This window comes from Syngnathus leptorhynchus, chromosome 2 (genome assembly GCF_054491065.1).
Source record: "Syngnathus leptorhynchus isolate UIUO chromosome 2, UIUO_Slep, whole genome shotgun sequence".
In the NCBI taxonomy this organism is placed as follows: domain Eukaryota; kingdom Metazoa; phylum Chordata; class Actinopteri; order Syngnathiformes; family Syngnathidae; genus Syngnathus; species Syngnathus leptorhynchus.
Window position 1 is genome coordinate 15,553,788 of NC_141196.1, and position 17,504 is coordinate 15,571,291.

Below are 17,504 nucleotides of genomic sequence, written 5' to 3' on the forward strand. Positions count from 1 at the left end.
TGCCAACGAGGAATGCCACAAACTATATTTAATCCTCTTAAACAATAAAAGCCTCCCTAAATCGACTCTAATCTTGCCTCACAGCTATCCGGCCGCAGTTAAAAATATGACCATCTTTATTACCATTAAGTCTTCCCCAGTTTTGTCTCTGCCGCATGACTGAAAGGCGCACCAGACAGGATTTTATTTTTCCTGTCTATGAAACCAAGATGGGAAATTTTGAATGTAGCAAAGGGGAGTTTTGCATAACATCCTGCAAGATTGTGGGCTTCAAGCAGCAGTGACCCTTTTAAAGAGAGTGAACATCAGCACACTGGCAAGGGAGGGATAGAGGGCCAGAACAGATGATGAGATGGCAAGGAGCCCTACAACAGCTTTACACCATACCCCTTCACACACAAAAAACAATTCATCAAAATGATTTATCCATCTTTACTCAGTAAAAACCATAAACCAAAGATCAATTAATGTATTTTGTACCTCATCAAAAACGCTATTAATAGTTCATCAAAAGCTTTAAAAGCAGTGAAATAAAAATATTTTATTTTATGAAACACGAGAAATTCCCAGGAGTTTAATTAATTTATTGTACTCAAAAATGTTTTCTTTGTTTTGTTTTCCTTTAGATTGTAATGTTAAAACTGGAGCTGAAATTGAGTCACTCGCTCCGGTTGCAAAAAAAAATCCCCCCAAAACTAATCTACAATCATTAGACTGAACTGTCAGGATAAATATAATTAAGAACAAGATTTAGTTTCTCTTGTGTGTTGACAAGACGTATAGACATGACCTTAAACATCCTCGTAGGCAATGCCAAAAATAAATTGGCGTTTTAATGGAGCGCACATAATTTTAAAGGACAACTAACTTGAGAGTTCTAATTGATGAAGAATCAGATTCAATGAGAAGGTGTCCTTGCTTCTTATAGCAAGTAGGTCAAATGAGAATTTGTTAATGCACTTGGGGTTTTTTTTTTTTATCCCGTGTGCTACCTGTTGTTTTAAAAATATGCCTTCCAGTAATGTGTACATACTATATATGTTTACATGCATTTTGTTTATACATACATACATGCGTACATACATATGTACATACATACAGAAAAAATATACAAAACAAACATGTGCTTTTACTTTAGTAAACAATGAACATCAATCCTTTTTGTGCAATATTACTTAGCAGTTGTTTAATTATTTTTAATCACTTCTACGAGTACCAAATGAACAAACGTAATTGGATAATAAACAGTAATCGGGGGAAAAAAATAATATGCTTTATTGCAAATAAGACTGTATCTGATTATTTGTTTAATTTATTAAAAAGAATCATTTAAAAACAATACAATAGTGACAGCCCTAATTTTGCCCCAGTTTTGTTCTTTTGTTTTAAGCAATTTCTTTTTCAATCAGTGTGTCCACCATTCGAAAAAGGAATACCAACCAAAGAAAAAGGCTCATGAATCAAAATTTAACCTACTTGTAGGCTAATGTGGCGCTGAAATGCTGCTTGATGTAGGCCTCCAACACAGTGTTAAAATGCTGAAATTTTCTGTCTGCGATCAGACTGATTATATAGATCTTGTGGAAAACAAACAAAAAAAGAAGCATGAGAATCCATGTCAACTAGTCGGATGGATGACACTTTGGACTTGGCTCACCAAGGCGTCAAACACGAGAATGTCGTAGTCATCCGTCTGAGAGTGCTCCATCATGATGTTGAACAAAGCATCCAAGGTGTCCTGCAGGAACTACATACAAGGTAGAAAGGATGCTGAGTGGAAACATGCACGGAAACGTCACACATGGCACTACACCGATGCTAACGGGGTGCTACTGCCCCACAGAAATTGGTGTGCCTAATTCGGCCTCTCCGATATATTTAAATATGAAGTAACTGAAGTCAGATTAATCGATTATTTTTCTCCCCATCCCCATTTATTGGTTAAGCACAGGGAGGGGTGGAGAATCCTGGCACTGTGCCAAGCAAAGAGTGTTTCTGACCTTGACTACTTCCTCTCCATCGATGAGTTTCAGTTTTTCCAGGTTTTCTCGCAGGAGTTCAGGCTGAGTCCTCCATTTAAGAAGCCCCAGCAGACCCACTGCAACGAGAGCAGTTTATCTCTCAACTCTAGGCTTTGTCTCGTTTCAGAATAAATATTGAATAAAACTTTGGAAATGTCAATGACTTCCAGGACTTTCTATTTATTTGTTTTGTATTGTTTGCTGGCAACTTTGTGGAGATTTGGTGAGGTGTGTCAAGTCTTGTTTCGCTTGACTTCCTCAGCTGGTGACTTTGCAGTGTACTGTATAATGAATTAAACCTCAGTGTCATTTCACCCCCAAAAAAAATCACAAAAGACAACAACTAACGATATTTAGAAGCGTAGCAGAGAAAACAAAAGTCACTGACTAGAAGGAGGTAAATTGACAACATTTAAAGACATATGTGACATATCAAACTACACATCTGGTGGTTGACCTTAAACAACCCTGGTGATATGCTGAGAGAGCGAGAGAGCGAGAGAGCGAGAGAGCGAAAGAGAGAGAGAGGGAGAAATGCCTGCGATGTAGGTGATTGAAACAAAGGTTAATGTTCATTATGGTGATGGACTTGCTTCCCTGGTAACAGCTGTTGCTTGGCACCTGTGTCAGATTTACTTTACTGGCTGGCATGCGGGAAAGTGTGTGTATACAACATATTGGTGGATATGTGGTGAACTATATATGTCGGCGGCCAGCCTGTGTAGGACAGCACAGGACACTAATAGTGTATCACATCATACTGTATAACTTATTTGCCATTGTTAAAATACAATCATGTGGTTTAAAACAATAACAATGTACCTGGAGTCATTCTAATTAGGAAACAGGCAGACAAGATCACAATTACAGAACGAGACCTTCCCCTCAGCTCATATCATAATAACTTTCAGAATGCTGCATGACACACCGAGGCACACAATAGGTTCTCTGAAACAGGTCTGTTAAAGGACATTTCGCCCTGACATCACACTTTATCTTCTTATTGGGAATAACACACATGTTTTTGTGGGGAAGAAAAGCCAAAATCAGGGTGATATTATCGATAGATTTAAGGAAATGACAAAAAATTTAATTTTTTAATTGTAGTGAAATATACCAGTGCTTGGGGATTGTGGAAAAAAAGGTGTACTTTCATTACTGTGATATTTAATGTGTAATGTTACAAATGTCAATATACTGTCACATTGTGGTGGTTTTGACATAATTCCCCATTGAAAGTAAGGACTGATTAGTACGTCCCACATGTGTTTTTCTTGTATGCCAGATTTGCAGATTGCTTCTTTGGAGCTGGGCGGGACACCTTTCAATAATAATTCCCATGTCCATGCGTGACTGCACTAATAACGTTCCAACAGTAGAGGAGGCTAATACATTTTCAGACGTTTTGGGGGAGTTTGAATACAATTCAGTTTCATATAGACGGAAAATGTCTGTGTGGAAAATGGCCAAGAATGTGGTGAAGAGATGTTTCTCCCCATCTTCTCTAACCTATATTACTTTTTCCCAGCTGTACACACAGAGTAAAAATCAGTGGCCCACTTATTTGCTGGTTGTACTCATGAATGCATGAGTGCAAAGGAAACTCAGCACTGAAAAGCTACTTTCGGTGTGAGAATAATTTTTGAGTCTGTTTTATTCTAAAGAAATTACAGGAAACAAACCTTTACATGGGAAAACAGAGGTTTGTGATAATGATTATGTTGACTGATGATTTTAACCTTCTCTACTGCTTTAGTCTGACTCTGTGAATTGTCAGTCAAAAAGAGCATGTCACACAAGGTTAATTGCTTAGAAACGAGACTGAACACTGGCCGTAATTTGCATTTCAATAGGTAAATTGATTAAAAAGTAAATGTCATGGAAAACCAAACCGTTAACTGAGGGACTGGCTAATTGACTCTTCTGTTGCTTGGATTAATGGCAGACAGACATGGCTATTTTTGTGGTTGAAATGAATAGTGCAAAGAGGTGACGTTAGCAAGTTGACTAGGTTCACACTGCACGTTTTACCGCTCAATTTGGATGTATTTAAGACTTCAGCTCACATATTAAATGCGACCTCAGCCGATCTAGTGTGTGACCCAAATGCGTCCCGCAGAGACCCACGTGCCCAGGAGAAGAGACGTCACTCATAACAAAGTGTTTAGGGAAGTAAATGTGTTTATGGAAGTAAATGTGGTTGAGTCTGGGGGGGTTCATCATTTTATCAGCAGAGGAACGATGTGAGAAGAGGAATACAAATTTTTAGAAAATGAGGCGAAGCTTTTCAATCGCTCAAGATGTCTACTAAAGATCATGTCGCGCCATGCATAATAAATAAAACATCCATGTGGCTGAATTACTTTGTTCTACTTGAATGTCCACTTGATTATTCATGTTTTTCAGTGGGATTAAAAGAGTAGAAATAAGTAATTACTGTCAGTCAAAACAATATTACAGATTCACGGACAATTTGGAACTCCCACTCCTGCACATCTGGGGCTTTGAACAACATTTAGTTTGGATATGCGACCTGGCTGTTCTGAGGTTGCAAAAAATCTGCCATGTATCCCATCTAGAACCAAATATGAAAATGAGTGCGGATGGATTAAAAAAACTAATTCATTCACACTGTCAACGTTGTCAAAATACAATGTGGAATTCTCTTTTGTATCATGTGTCAGTTTGACAATAATCTTGAACAGTGAGGAACAAATAGCTGGTAACAAGCGTGTGTTGCCACTTATTTGGAGAACTGTGATCTAGATTTGCATATTAATTTCCTCCAAGTTATGCCATATGATAGTCTCCAATTTCTTGACAGGGTGAGTGAGAAAGTGTGCTAAAAATAGTTAAAAAGTGTGTTTGAATATGTTTAAATGCGCTTAAAGAGGAAGTCAATCGTAAAATGCTGTGTACAATATGTTCTCTGTGGTCCCACTTGTCTGAACTCTGGCATGTGTGAAATGTAAAGTAAGTGTGAAAATCCACACATTTTTATCCATCTCAGCAAACATTTTCCCACTTGCTGTTGACTGATAATGACACCACAATTGCTCAGGGCTCAGGTAATAGCCAATCATGGCTCAGTTTACATGACCAAACTCAGAAAACAGGTAGGGCCACAAATAATTTTTATTTTATTTTTATAAAAAAAAAAATAGTATTTCACTTGCCCTTTAAAACATGTAGGAGGGTGAATTAAGTAATATGATCGCCTCAAATCCTGGATTTACATCCATCACAGGTGGGTCGGGAACAGATCAACCGCAATAAATAAGGGTTCACTGTAGTTTGGATTTACAGCATATCATATTTTGTCACTCTTTTGCGGCCAGACGAGCAAGACAACACACACACACACGCACACACCCATACACATGCAGTTACCATTCTGAGTAAGCTTGGTGGAGCAGACCAGGGTGGAAATGGTGAAGCCGTCTCTCGAGCTGACAGACAGGCCCCCAGTGACCCCACTCACATTGCTGGTGCTGCGGCTCAGTACAGCCCCCTTGTGGAGGTCTCCATAGTGGTGGCGGGTGGAGGGCAAGGTCAAGTAGCAGTTCACATCCTCCATGCGCTTGCTGTCACCCTATGACACCAATGTGCATATATTATAATTAAATGCCCTAAACACAATCTCGTCTTGTTTTTATTTATTTTTTGTTTAACATTGGGCAGCATGGTGAACAAGTGATTAGCACACTTGCCTTACACTTCTGAGGTTCAGGTTTTGAATCACAGTTGCAGCCTTCCTGCGTGGAGTTTATATTCTACAAAAATTTGGCACTCGGCCAATGGTGTGTAGAATTTTTGTATCCAACATATGAGCCCTGCGATTGACTGGTGACCAGTCCCTCCCTCACACCTAAAATCAGCTAGGGGAAGCTGCAGCTAACTCTAATGAGGACAAGCGCTATAAATAATGGGTGGATTTCCAACTTAATTTGCACGCCCTCTGATAGTTTAAGATTAACTTCAATTTTATTAAATTGGATGTGCGTGTGTGTGTGTGTGTGTGTGTGTGTGTGTGTGTGTGTGTGTGTGTGTGTGCGCGTGTAAGTGTGTGCGCGTGTAAGTGTGTGCGTGTGTGGGGGGGGGGCTAGGGGCTTGTCGTGGTACAGAGATTGAGAAGAGTGCTTTGATAATATTGAGCAACAGGGAACAGAGAGATCATCTATTTGGTCGCAGAGTACATCACGAGTAATTAATCTTCACTTCAGTTGACATTTAATCAATAAGTGGACTCAGTTTTACCAGCACTCATTAACCAGGAAATCTATTTAGCTTCTCTCAGCCTGTTTGGGTAGGCCGAATGTCACATTCAGACATAGGCTACCATACACCTGCTTCTTTTACGGGGTAAATAGTCAGTGTAAAATGCAGACATTTTGGATTAGGACACTTTTTATAATATAAACCTTTAATGGAGGAGAATTCTTTGAATTGTTTTTAATTAATACTGAAGACAAAACCGATTAAACTTCTATACTATTTTTTAGCATTATTATTATGTATCTTAACTTGGTTATGGTAGCATGGAGAATATATTAAGCCTGGCTAGCTAATGAATTTTTTTTGTCTTGTGTGGACATCATGTTTAAAAAAAAAAAAAAAAAAAACTTTTTGGTACAGGAGTATCTTGTTTGATTCTCGAACGAGAGGCAATTGAATGATTGCCAGCCAATTACAGGTTACACAAAGGCAAATTTAAGATCCACTTGCCATTCGCTATGCTGGATAATTTACAGGCTTCATTGAACCTGTCTTTAGAAAGTGGGAGAGGGCTGGCAGATAACAGACACACAACACAAAAAGGCCAGAACACGAATTTGAACCCCCAACTGCAGAACTGTGAGGCCACCATTATGCTCAGTAAGATGATACAAAAAAATCTGTGATTTGGTCAATGATAGTCAGCGTTTATCATGATTTGACTGATGGTACATCATTTCTTCAAGTATTCACCGCGCATCAAGTCTGACCTACTTTAATACGAGAGGCATAGGTGACTGCTCTTTGCTCTTCCAATTTAAAGTCATTTTCAAAATACTCTTAAATCCTAACCTTGAAGACCACAAGGTCATGGAGTCCATCCTGTAGAACCGTCCCATCATTCTTCATCAGGCGGACAAAGGCCATGGCAAACTTTTTTTCACTCTTGTCCTTGGCTGCAGCACCACGTAGAGGACAGAGATGGCAAGAGAGCACATCGGGGAAATAAAGGAATGAGTGGCCGAGAGGGACATGACAGCTTCCTGTATAATCAAGTGTGTGTGTAATGACTTCTTGGGTCATTTGCAAATTGCTTCCAATCTTTTTGTCCTTTACCATGTCACATTATGCTCAGGGGAAGGGGGAGGAGGGAGAAGATGCAGGGGGGGGGGGGGGGTGTACTGTAACCAGACGACTGTCAAACTCACACTCTTGAGAGGAGCGGTGTCTGAACATGAAGCGAAGATGGATTCTATGCATTTCCTCCAGAGGGACGGCCACCTGGAGGACAGGAAAAAACATCATCTTTCAAAAAGTTGTAGCCTGCTCATTGTGCTCATACTTTTCATGACAAAGCTTTCAGAAGTGAAAGGCAAAGTAAATAATGGTACATCTGCAACAACAACACACCTTGAATGTCTCCATCCAGCGGGGTTGTTTGACTTGGTAATAGATGACTGATCTGTATTCACTCGTTGGCTTATCCCCTGCTCCGAGACAGATGGAGTTCTAGAAGTGTAGATAAAAGGAGATGTCATATTCAGATGATTGATGTCAAGTCCACAGTACGACGACACTGTGACTATGCTCTTAACCGGAATCATTCATATCTCAATTCAGCTTTCCCCATTGAAATGAATGGAAATGATACATATACATTTTTTATTAGAAAAATCATAACATCGTAATAATCAAATTCGATGTGAAGGAGGTATTTGTAAATCCTGATTCAGTGATTTCATTCAATCAAAATTGTACTACTCGTTCTTCTGGTCCTTAAACAAGCAGCAGTATAATAGGAACACTCTTAATTAACAAAGACGGCTACAGTAATACCACTCATAGTTTTAATATAATAATTATAATTACCTGTGATCAATGTTATATGCTCTCTCTGCCTGTGTTGCTGCACCATTTGTCTTCAAATATTAGTTATTTAAAGCAGTGATTCTCAGCCTGTTTTCAGTGACGTGTGATAAGTAATGAATGATTAGGAATTTAAATGAGAATAAATGACGATGTTCGCGATTCAGAGACAGCCCAGGTTTTATTTCTTGCAAATAGCAGGGATCTGCTGTACTTTGAAAGGATGATGTTTTTTTCAATACAGTTCTTGCACAAAATTTCACTAGGCAAGTGTCCTTCCTAAAGTGACCATTGAGAGTTGTCGCAATGGAAAAAATACTTGATCATTTGCAAGTGAAATTTCAATGTCAAACAAAATTGTACATTATTATCTTGTAAAGTCATGTCTTTTGCGTGGTTATTGAATTAGGATGAATGAAGGTGGGTGTAGATGCTCCATCACTTTCCTATTACGTCTCCTGTTGCTCACCTGTACGACCTTGCCCTTCTCATCACACACGCACATGATGACCTCCACGTTTTTCTGCGTGGTCTTGTTGTATTTGTCGAAGTCGCCGCCTTGCAGCGTGAGGTAGATGTCATTGCGCACATCACCCGGCATGATGATCTCAGGGAAGCCCAGCTTGCGTGCAACCATAGTGCTGCGGTCTACCAGGTGAGGATATTCTTTGCGAATTTGGACGATGTCACCAACCAGGGCCTTCATGGTCACCCAGAGTCCTGGAAAGACCACATTTTAAATGTCTGGTCACTATTTTACTGTGTACATACATAATTGAGACAGGAAATCATTCAGTCAATTAAGTCAATCAAGTCCTGGTGCATTATAGCCTTTTGATTATATATTTTCACTAGCTAAGAAAAATAATGTGTCAGTGTTTTTCTCCTCTTATCTCACATTGCCTTCTCAATCATAACGCCTAAACAGGCCAAAGAAAAAAAATTGAACACTTTGCACATTTCCAGTAGAGTGAAAGAATATTTGTCATTAAAAAATAATGGATAGATGGGTGGATGCTATTAATAATACAACTGCAGCTTTAAATCTGTTTGTGTATAACTGTATTATCAGTTTAGTTTTACTTCTGGCAATGGTTTGCCATAACGGTTGCACCAAATAGAGGAAGAGCAATTTGGGCATTTTATAATGTTTATTGATGCTGAAAGACAAAATATAAAACTGAAAAATTCATGAATCTGAAGAATTATTTTCTTATTATTTGTACCGATCTGCTGTGGTTTGGTGATAAGATTAATTCTGAGTTGAAATCTTACAGTTAGTATATTTTAGAAACAACCTTTATGCACACACAGCATCTGTGTTATGTGCTGTGGGAGGTTTTAAACAATACAAACCAACCACAATGAAAAATAAAACAGATTATACTAGTCAAATTGTATCTACATTTTACTTATACAATTATTTATAAATTATATTTTACAAAAATTGTATGGACTAAGTTCGAAGTAAGACAATATTATTCATTCTGAACTTAAATATTTCAGATCCCCATAATCACACAAAGTTAGGAGGCAATTTACCACATTTGAAAGATGATAACATCATGGTAAAGAATTGCAAGTAACATGAGCAGTATGTTTGAATATTTGAAAATTTATATATTTTAAATCTAATATATATAAATATAATATTTAAAAAGTGAATGAAAAAATGAGGTTACGCTGGTGAAAAAATCTAAAGTAAGGATGAAAGACTGATTTTAGGCAACCTCTTTGTATAAACTGTTATTTCAAATATAACCAATGCAGTGGAACCTCTAATGTCCATTTGGTGTCTTAATTAGGGATTATAGCACTTGTACTCATTAGGGTGACTTGCGGTGAGGCTTGTGACTGGTGAGGAACTGACTGCTCTGCAGCTGGACATAAATCTATGGAACCCAAACTGAAGATTAGTCTGTAGTACTTATTTCAGTTTGGAACTTTATTGGAAATTATTTTTCAAAGTTTTTAATTCATGATTCTGTCAATTCCACACTATTCAAGTGACAGTAAAAAAATAAAAAATAAACTTTTTTTTTTTTTTTTTAAAAGGTCAAGTTCATGTTGAAATAGAGCCACTTTGTAAGGAAAAAAAATATCTGAAAAAAATCTCAGTATGTCACATGGCTGGCATGAGTGCTCACAGCAAGACTGTACCTTGGCCGCCACTGTCTCCCCGGGACGTGGTCACTTTGTTCAGAAAGGTGTGGAGAAAGTCGTTCTCAGCTACAACTCTGCACACACACATGCGCACGCACACACACACACACACACACACACACACACATGCACACACACTCGCACACGCGCGCACACACACACACACACACACACACACACATGCACAAGCATGAATACATTACCGATGAAGCGCACTGATGCAGAGGTCTTTCGGCATACAAAATGACATTTGACTTTCAAAAAGACCAAAGATTCACAAAAAAGAAGAAAGTGCACATACGGAAAGAATGGGATGAAAAACTGCTTCTCCTCGTCGCATTCAACCTTTCCTTTGATGAGGTCACTGATGTCCATTACTGGGAAACAAGAAAATTGTCTCTCGTGACAATATCATAGAAGAAGAAAAAAGCAAATATAAACTATACATTTTATGTATACATGACTGACTTGTATGTACTGACTTATGACTTGGCAACTCACAGTTACACAGTGTCAGTTTACTGTACATGCTGTAAATGTTCTTAATGCAAGAGACGAACTTTAAGGTCATCAGTAAAAATAAAAAGAGGCTGCAACATTTTTATTTCTGTTAATTTCTAGTGCAATTGCAGGTGAGCTAGACCTTATCCCAGCTACCTTAGGCCAAAAGGTGGGGGACACTCTAGACTGAAATGACAGGACTAAAATAGACTAAACTATTTACACTTACATACTGGGACCAAGCTCCTCTTTTTAATCCAATTTGCATATTTTCATATTTGTATGTTGTTTTGCATACCTGCCACTCCAAAAGGACGTCTGAGACCCTGAGTACACTTTTTGTTGCTTTCTTTCAGGTCCATTCTGCCCACTCGGACGATCTGACAGATGAGGTAAATCTTCTCCCTGCTTAGGTCCTTATTCCCTAAATCCTACCAGAAAAAAAGACACACACAGAGAGTGAGAGGGAGTGCAGGCCCTTTAAGTGCAAGAATGTGCAATAATCAACACCCAAGTCTGATAAATGGTCGTCTGAGGGCAATTTAAGGTAAAATGGAAAGTATTTGAGGATTAAGTAGAGCACTATTGTCCCCTTGTGGTCACTTACCGTAAAGACAACCTTCAGGTTGTTGAGCATGTCAATTTCTTTAGGGAAGCCTTTGCTGCCCCACCGAATTAGATAGTTCTCACTGCAGAAGAGAACAACAGCTTATGAAATAAACACATGGACAAAAAAAGCCAACCAGTCAAAGTGTGTGTTCCACTTGGGTTACTCTAAATGAAGTATACAGTAGGAATAATAGAAAGGATATTTTCAAATAAATTTGATTAATCACTACTACAGTGATATCTGTTGATGTACATTTGAATACCTTACATTAACAGTGAAGTAAGGCAACATTTCTCAATATAAAGGATTCAGAGTGAATTTCAGATGGATTTGCGACTGAGAATAGTGTTATGAAAATTCCATCAAACAATATTGAGTCACTAATTTTAATCTTCCTACATTCAGCAATGAGCAAATGAATTCAAACTTGGGATAGCATAAAAAATGAAATTTATTTAGATGTTTGCAATTTGCGTGGTTGCTGTAATTTTCCAACTTTCCCACTAGGCTGAGCCATGACACAATTTTGAAGCTTGTCCTTCCACTTCTCTGCACTGGGGGATGAAACGTGGGATACATTGAGGGGGTCGTCGATATTCTTCTTTCCTTTTAAATTCATATACAACTAATTTTGACTTTGTTTAATTCCATTAGCCAAAGTATGATTGAAACAACTGTCAGAAACTTTAACTGCTATGTGCTTGATTTTTACTGAATTCATAGCCACTCCCTGCAATGTTGTATGCACTCAGGCACAGATAAAATCGATATTATGTCAAAGTAGTGTCATAAAAAACACACTTGGAATTAGATGGCTGGTGACCCGAATATTTACTGCATGTTCTTGGGTGAAATTAGATTTTAAGACTTGTAGCAGATTTGTGAATGCAGTCTGTAGGATGAGGCAGATCTTACCAGCATGATAGTGAATGACAAGGCTTAACATCAACACTGTCAGCACCCGCCAAGTGGTGCCAGTCAAGATGTGCAGCACTGTAATTTGTCTTTTTCACTTTCATATTTCTGGCATAGCAGTGTTTTTCATTTCGTGTTTTTCATCATGAACGATGCACAGGAAGTATTGATGTATGAATGGATATGCACTGTGCGGGCCTGTGGGTGTCTTTGCTCCTTTCCGCCATAAACACACGCATACAAAATAATAGCCTTAATTTTGGTGTGGTGGTGCTATGCTCTCCAAAGGTCTTAAAAATGCCTCGTTAACGTGCAATTGTATTGACGGAAAAAAAAACACCCTCTATTTCCATTACAAAAATTTGCCAATGTATTCACTACCACCCTTAGCTTTTTATCCATTTAGTTATATTACAAACACTAATTTAAACAATTTTGTTATCTTTACTTAACTTTACTTACTGGTTCAGAAAATAATAGTCTGAGATGATGATGCACCCCAAAAACAATACCTCCAATGCCCAAATTAGTTATCGACATTTGGAAACAAAAAAGTCACTGTGTGATACCTGATGATTGCTTGTTGGTTAGGGTCGTAGAGAGACATGAAGAGTTCTGAATCCTCTCCCACACGACACACAAAGTTCCTGACAAAGACATAGAGGCTGTGTGTGGGTGATGACTGGATGCGTGCTGAGATGCCGCTTTGTTCTGTTTGAATGTTGGACTGTAAAGTGAAACATTTCAAGGTTAACTTGGGCCGTTGATAATGATGCCTGTCACATTTACCAATAGCAGTTAATGACAAAGATGGCCACAATAAAAACTGAAGAATTCCTCTTATACAGCTAATGAATTGCTGCAGAAATGTAAAGTAGGCTACAAGGAACTCAATTTAACCCCATCCAATTTCTAATGATGTGAATACTTAGGAATCCAGACGTGATTAGCAAGTAAAATGCACATATAGGCATTTTCATGCATTTTAATTTAAACATGCCTTTGTAAGAAATTCCCATGTAAAAGAACAGAGATGGTTCTTTCTTAACTTTCCCTTACCTGCTCTTCTTTAATGCGTTCATTGATCTTAGCAGAGGCCTCTTCGTGGGCTCGGAAGAGGCTAATGACACTGGCCTGCTCTGGGTCCAAAATATTCCCATCGTCATCTCGAACTACTAGATCCAACTCCAAAATTCTGGAAATGTCCAAATCAGGAAAGATGGAACCATTAACGAGTGTATTCTTGTTGATTTGTTTTGTTGTGTAAAATGTTAAAATAGCTTTATGCGTTAAAATATACACAGTGCATAAACATCTGAGTAAATAAGCTTACATGGTGTAATGAGAACTTCTGTCATTACAGACAGAAAAGTATGAATGTGTAATAATGTTTAATATTTCAGTTGGTGTCTGAAATTTTCCAAGTGCCAAATAAATAAACAAATAGCCACATTATCTTAGCAGAGGCAGGTTTATCTTGAACTGTGGTATTTGACCTTTGATTTGTATTGCACCAGTTAAAAACATGGCAATTTTTGTAAGTAGGAACACAACAATAAAATGAAAGGAAAACTGCAACAGTGCCCATAACGACGCATTAAGGAGACGTTGCTCATAAAAGCAATTTTCAATGTATGCAAAATGTAAAATTAAGATGCATAATTTATTTGAAGCTGCAGTAAGGAAAAAAGAAAAAGTTTTACTTTCTTTAAATGTGCCTCAGAGTTCTCACAGACACATTACCACAATATTTCATTGGTGAGTGTTTCATATTGTAGGTGACTTCAAATAATTGCAAACACAGATTGTAAGGTTGAAGGGCTTGAATAAATAATATCCAAGTTTAATAAAATGAAGAATTCTCCTCTTTGAGTGACAATAAGCATTAACATCGATGGAAAGGTTTCAGTGTTGGTCAGCATGTCAGAAAATCTAATATTTTATTAATCAATGTGTAGTCTGTGTGATTTATGCGCTGCACAGATACTGTCCGAATATCCTCATCAACTGCCGTCAAAGATTATGTTTTAAAATTAAAATGTCACAGAGGATCCAAGAAAGATTTTTCCTAATTGGATGTAGGCTGACCATGCATTCTCCAACAAAAGTGATGAAGATACACTACCGTTCAAAACTTTGGAGTCACTAAGGAATGTACTTATTTTTAAAATAAAATTGCTATTTTTTTTTATGATAACTGAGATACGGGGTAAAGTTGATGGCCCTATTTTTGAAGAATTGCTGGCTGTCTTTTTTTTGTTGAAGTTAGCTGGCTTCAGTGCCACCAAGTCTGACAGTGTCAATCATAAATGATCAGCATTGTCTTTATAAAGGCACAAATTACAGTTCTGGTAATTATGGGATATCACAAGATGTGCAAGTGAGAGAGATGAATATTTCAAACATGAATACATTTGGTTCTACTAAATTCATTCTGTTTCCTTTTTTCAATCACTTTTTGGTTCTTTTATCACAAACAGGGTATTTTAGGTTGTATTACCTGACATGTTTCGGCATGAACTTCCGCTTTCATCAGAGTGTTGAAGAAGAAGAACACTCTGATGAAGGCGGAAGTTCATGCCGAAACATGTCAGGTAATACAACCTAAAATACCCTGTTTGTGATAAAAGAACCAAAAAGTGATGAATACATTTGAATTTAGTGATGCTTTTTGACATACTTGTTGCCATAATCAATCTTGGAGATAACCTTCTGCTTGAGTTCCTTGAATTCATCAGTGGGCAGCGTTCCAGAGAGAAGCTGGGAACGCCACTCCATCAGCTCCCACATCAGCCTCTGTACCTGCCTTACACGTGCTTCCTTGTTGGCCTGTACAAGCAAATACAATACCTTCAGCACAACTTTATTCACTCTCATTCATACAATGCGAGTGTGTGTATTGATGTATACCACAAAAAGCTGCTTCCAAATGCTACCCCACTCTCTCAAGGTCATAGTCACCTCCTTCACCAGAGGCATCTCTGCAGAAAGCACCACATCCTCATCTCTGTATGGGGAAAGCACATTATATGTATTGTGTCTGCGATACGTTAACCCTTTATCCAGCAAGTAACAACATATGGTGAATAAAATAATTTTAATTTGCACTTAAAAAAAACACCCCAGTTATTTTGACTTAGAGTAGTATGTGGGATACATCCCTGCAGCATCATGCTGACCAGTTACCCTGTTACCCTCAAGGAGCAGTATTTATAATGAAGTGTTACTAATATAACACTGTTACCAGAGAAAGTTGGATTTTTTGCAAGGTCGAAAACGTGTTTATAATTAGTATGCAGCAAATGATGGACACCTCAAAAGTCACCTCTTCTGTCTCTGATGGGTTGTGTTTTCTCCAGCAGGGTGCTTACTTCTAAGTAGAAGCTATGCATTATCAATGCAGGGGATCTATCAGTGACGTCATTGTGAATCCTTACATTGTCACAACTATGACTTTTCAGGGAACCCCGAGAGCAACGAATATTGCATCGTCAAAGTCAGGAAGCCATTGGCCCTTTTTTAAATAACAGACCGACATGGGGACTGAGTGACCTACAGAGGTTTTTGGAAAATTTAACAAATTCACCAAATTTAGAAATGGTTTTCTACTTACAGTGATGATGTTTATGTGTGCATGTAGTATGTGTAGAAATGAATATATATTTGCTTAAAAACCAAAGCGACACAGTACTGGGGCAAAAGCCTATACACACACCATTATACAGATTGAGAATAGATAGCCTAAAAACTTTGCACGGTTCTTTATACTGCAAACAATGAATTCATATCGTCTAAATAGCAGTAAACAGTAGAACATATCAGTCTAATGGTACATACTGCATTCTGTGCAAACAGAGCAGATTGATTCCCAATCCAAATTAATACTACCCAGTAACAACAACTACTACTATGTTTGATATACAACCTTCACTTACCCTCGATGTGCAACAATTGCCTCCTTTAGGTGTACAAAGCTGGCAGGAAACACACCCTAAAGTGCAAAATGGAAAGGCAGTGATTAGTTAAAAAATGATTCAGCACAGAACTAGAGCATAACATCGCTCAAACATCAATATCATTATGGAATTCATAATGCAAGAGCCAGTCTATCAGTTGTTACCTGATGGGCTTTGTTTCTGGCCAAGTAGCCTTTGTACCAACCTAAAAGAATACATTATACATACAACACAAACACACGCATGATTAAAATTTGGAATATCAATCTGAATACATAAGTAGGGTGTACCCTGCTTAACAACTGCGATGTCAGGAGAGAAAATGTATATATTTTGTTTGTTGTTTGGCATTGCTTTTTTGAATTATATTGGAAAACACAATCAGTATGACCCAAATAAATCTTTCATAATGACAGATATTGTATGATACCATCGCAGGTCTCCTGGATGTAGACAGCATCTCCAACCTCCAGAGAAAGTTGATTTTCTCCACAGCCAGTAAAGTTCCACTTGGCTGAAAAAAGATGACATTTGCAAAACACCCATAGGATTACACCAGAACAGCCTCTTGCAGTGTGCACATGGATGAACATGAAGCTTTTGCAGTTGTAAAGTAGATCCTTGAGATGAAAAGTCAGTAGCTCAGCTCAAACTATATGTGGATTCAACTTTTAGTTCATTGCGTGGGAAGTTGAATGATGGAAATGGTTTGAACAAAATGCGTTAAATAATGCCATCTGCTGCGAAGGAGGCACTGACCTTTGCATACAATTTTATTAGACATCCCAATGGAAGTTTTAATGGGTTTACACAGCGCTTAACTACTGCTGATCTTCTCTTTACATATCAAACATCACTGGTTACAGCATGCAGCTATTAGACTTCCTTCCTTCTTTCACTTCCTGACATGTATACCTGCATGAGTACAACAGTCAAAATAACAAAATAAATAACTACATTGTCCTTGAATATTATTAACTTTACACATGAAGATGTATTATTTTCCACACAGAAGGTGAAAATAAAGTCATGTAATCATTGCTTTGTCTAAAATACATCAGAGACCCTCTGCTTTATCATCGAAATGGCATGACCATTCGCTACTACGGTGTTTCCTCATCCGCTCTGCTTCTATTGTTGACTTTTGTTACCGTTTGTAAATTCATTCAGCCGGCAGCATTATGACATTTTGTTGCATTGCAGTTAAAATAAAAATGTGTAATTGTTCACCGAGAGGCCCTTTTGGACCTACTCGTA

The 17,504-nt window shown here is 38.0% G+C and overlaps 1 protein-coding gene across 5 annotated transcripts in view; it reads right to left on the bottom strand.

Annotated features, from left to right (window-relative positions):
* Nucleotides 1–17,504, bottom strand: part of dock2 (dedicator of cytokinesis 2) — a 116,342-nt gene that overhangs the window by 70,936 nt on the left and 27,902 nt on the right. For 4 of the 5 annotated variants that reach the window (XR_015063315.1, XM_085903732.1, XM_085903722.1 and 1 more), the window contains 19 exons: nt 16,678–16,761; nt 16,412–16,452; nt 16,227–16,282; nt 15,202–15,298; nt 14,972–15,120; nt 13,351–13,486; nt 12,861–13,018; nt 11,374–11,455; nt 11,065–11,197; nt 10,567–10,642; nt 10,263–10,339; nt 8,572–8,822; nt 7,647–7,745; nt 7,445–7,517; nt 7,089–7,192; nt 5,412–5,613; nt 2,001–2,098; nt 1,658–1,747; nt 1,477–1,577 (listed from right to left, as the gene is read on the bottom strand). Coding sequence is in view for 4 of the 5 variants with exons in the window: in XM_085903732.1 (XP_085759858.1) it covers nt 1,477–1,577; nt 1,658–1,747; nt 2,001–2,098; nt 5,412–5,613; nt 7,089–7,192; nt 7,445–7,517; nt 7,647–7,745; nt 8,572–8,822; nt 10,263–10,339; nt 10,567–10,642; nt 11,065–11,197; nt 11,374–11,455; nt 12,861–13,018; nt 13,351–13,486; nt 14,972–15,120; nt 15,202–15,298; nt 16,227–16,282; nt 16,412–16,452; nt 16,678–16,761 (2,107 nt within the window). In the remaining variant the exon portion in view is untranslated. Of the gene's footprint in view, nt 1–1,476; nt 1,578–1,657; nt 1,748–2,000; nt 2,099–5,411; nt 5,614–7,088; nt 7,193–7,444; nt 7,518–7,646; nt 7,746–8,571; nt 8,823–10,262; nt 10,340–10,566; nt 10,643–11,064; nt 11,198–11,373; nt 11,456–12,860; nt 13,019–13,350; nt 13,487–14,971; nt 15,121–15,201; nt 15,299–16,226; nt 16,283–16,411; nt 16,453–16,677; nt 16,762–17,504 lie in introns of those variants that run through there. The other variant, XM_085903756.1, reaches the window with a different exon arrangement.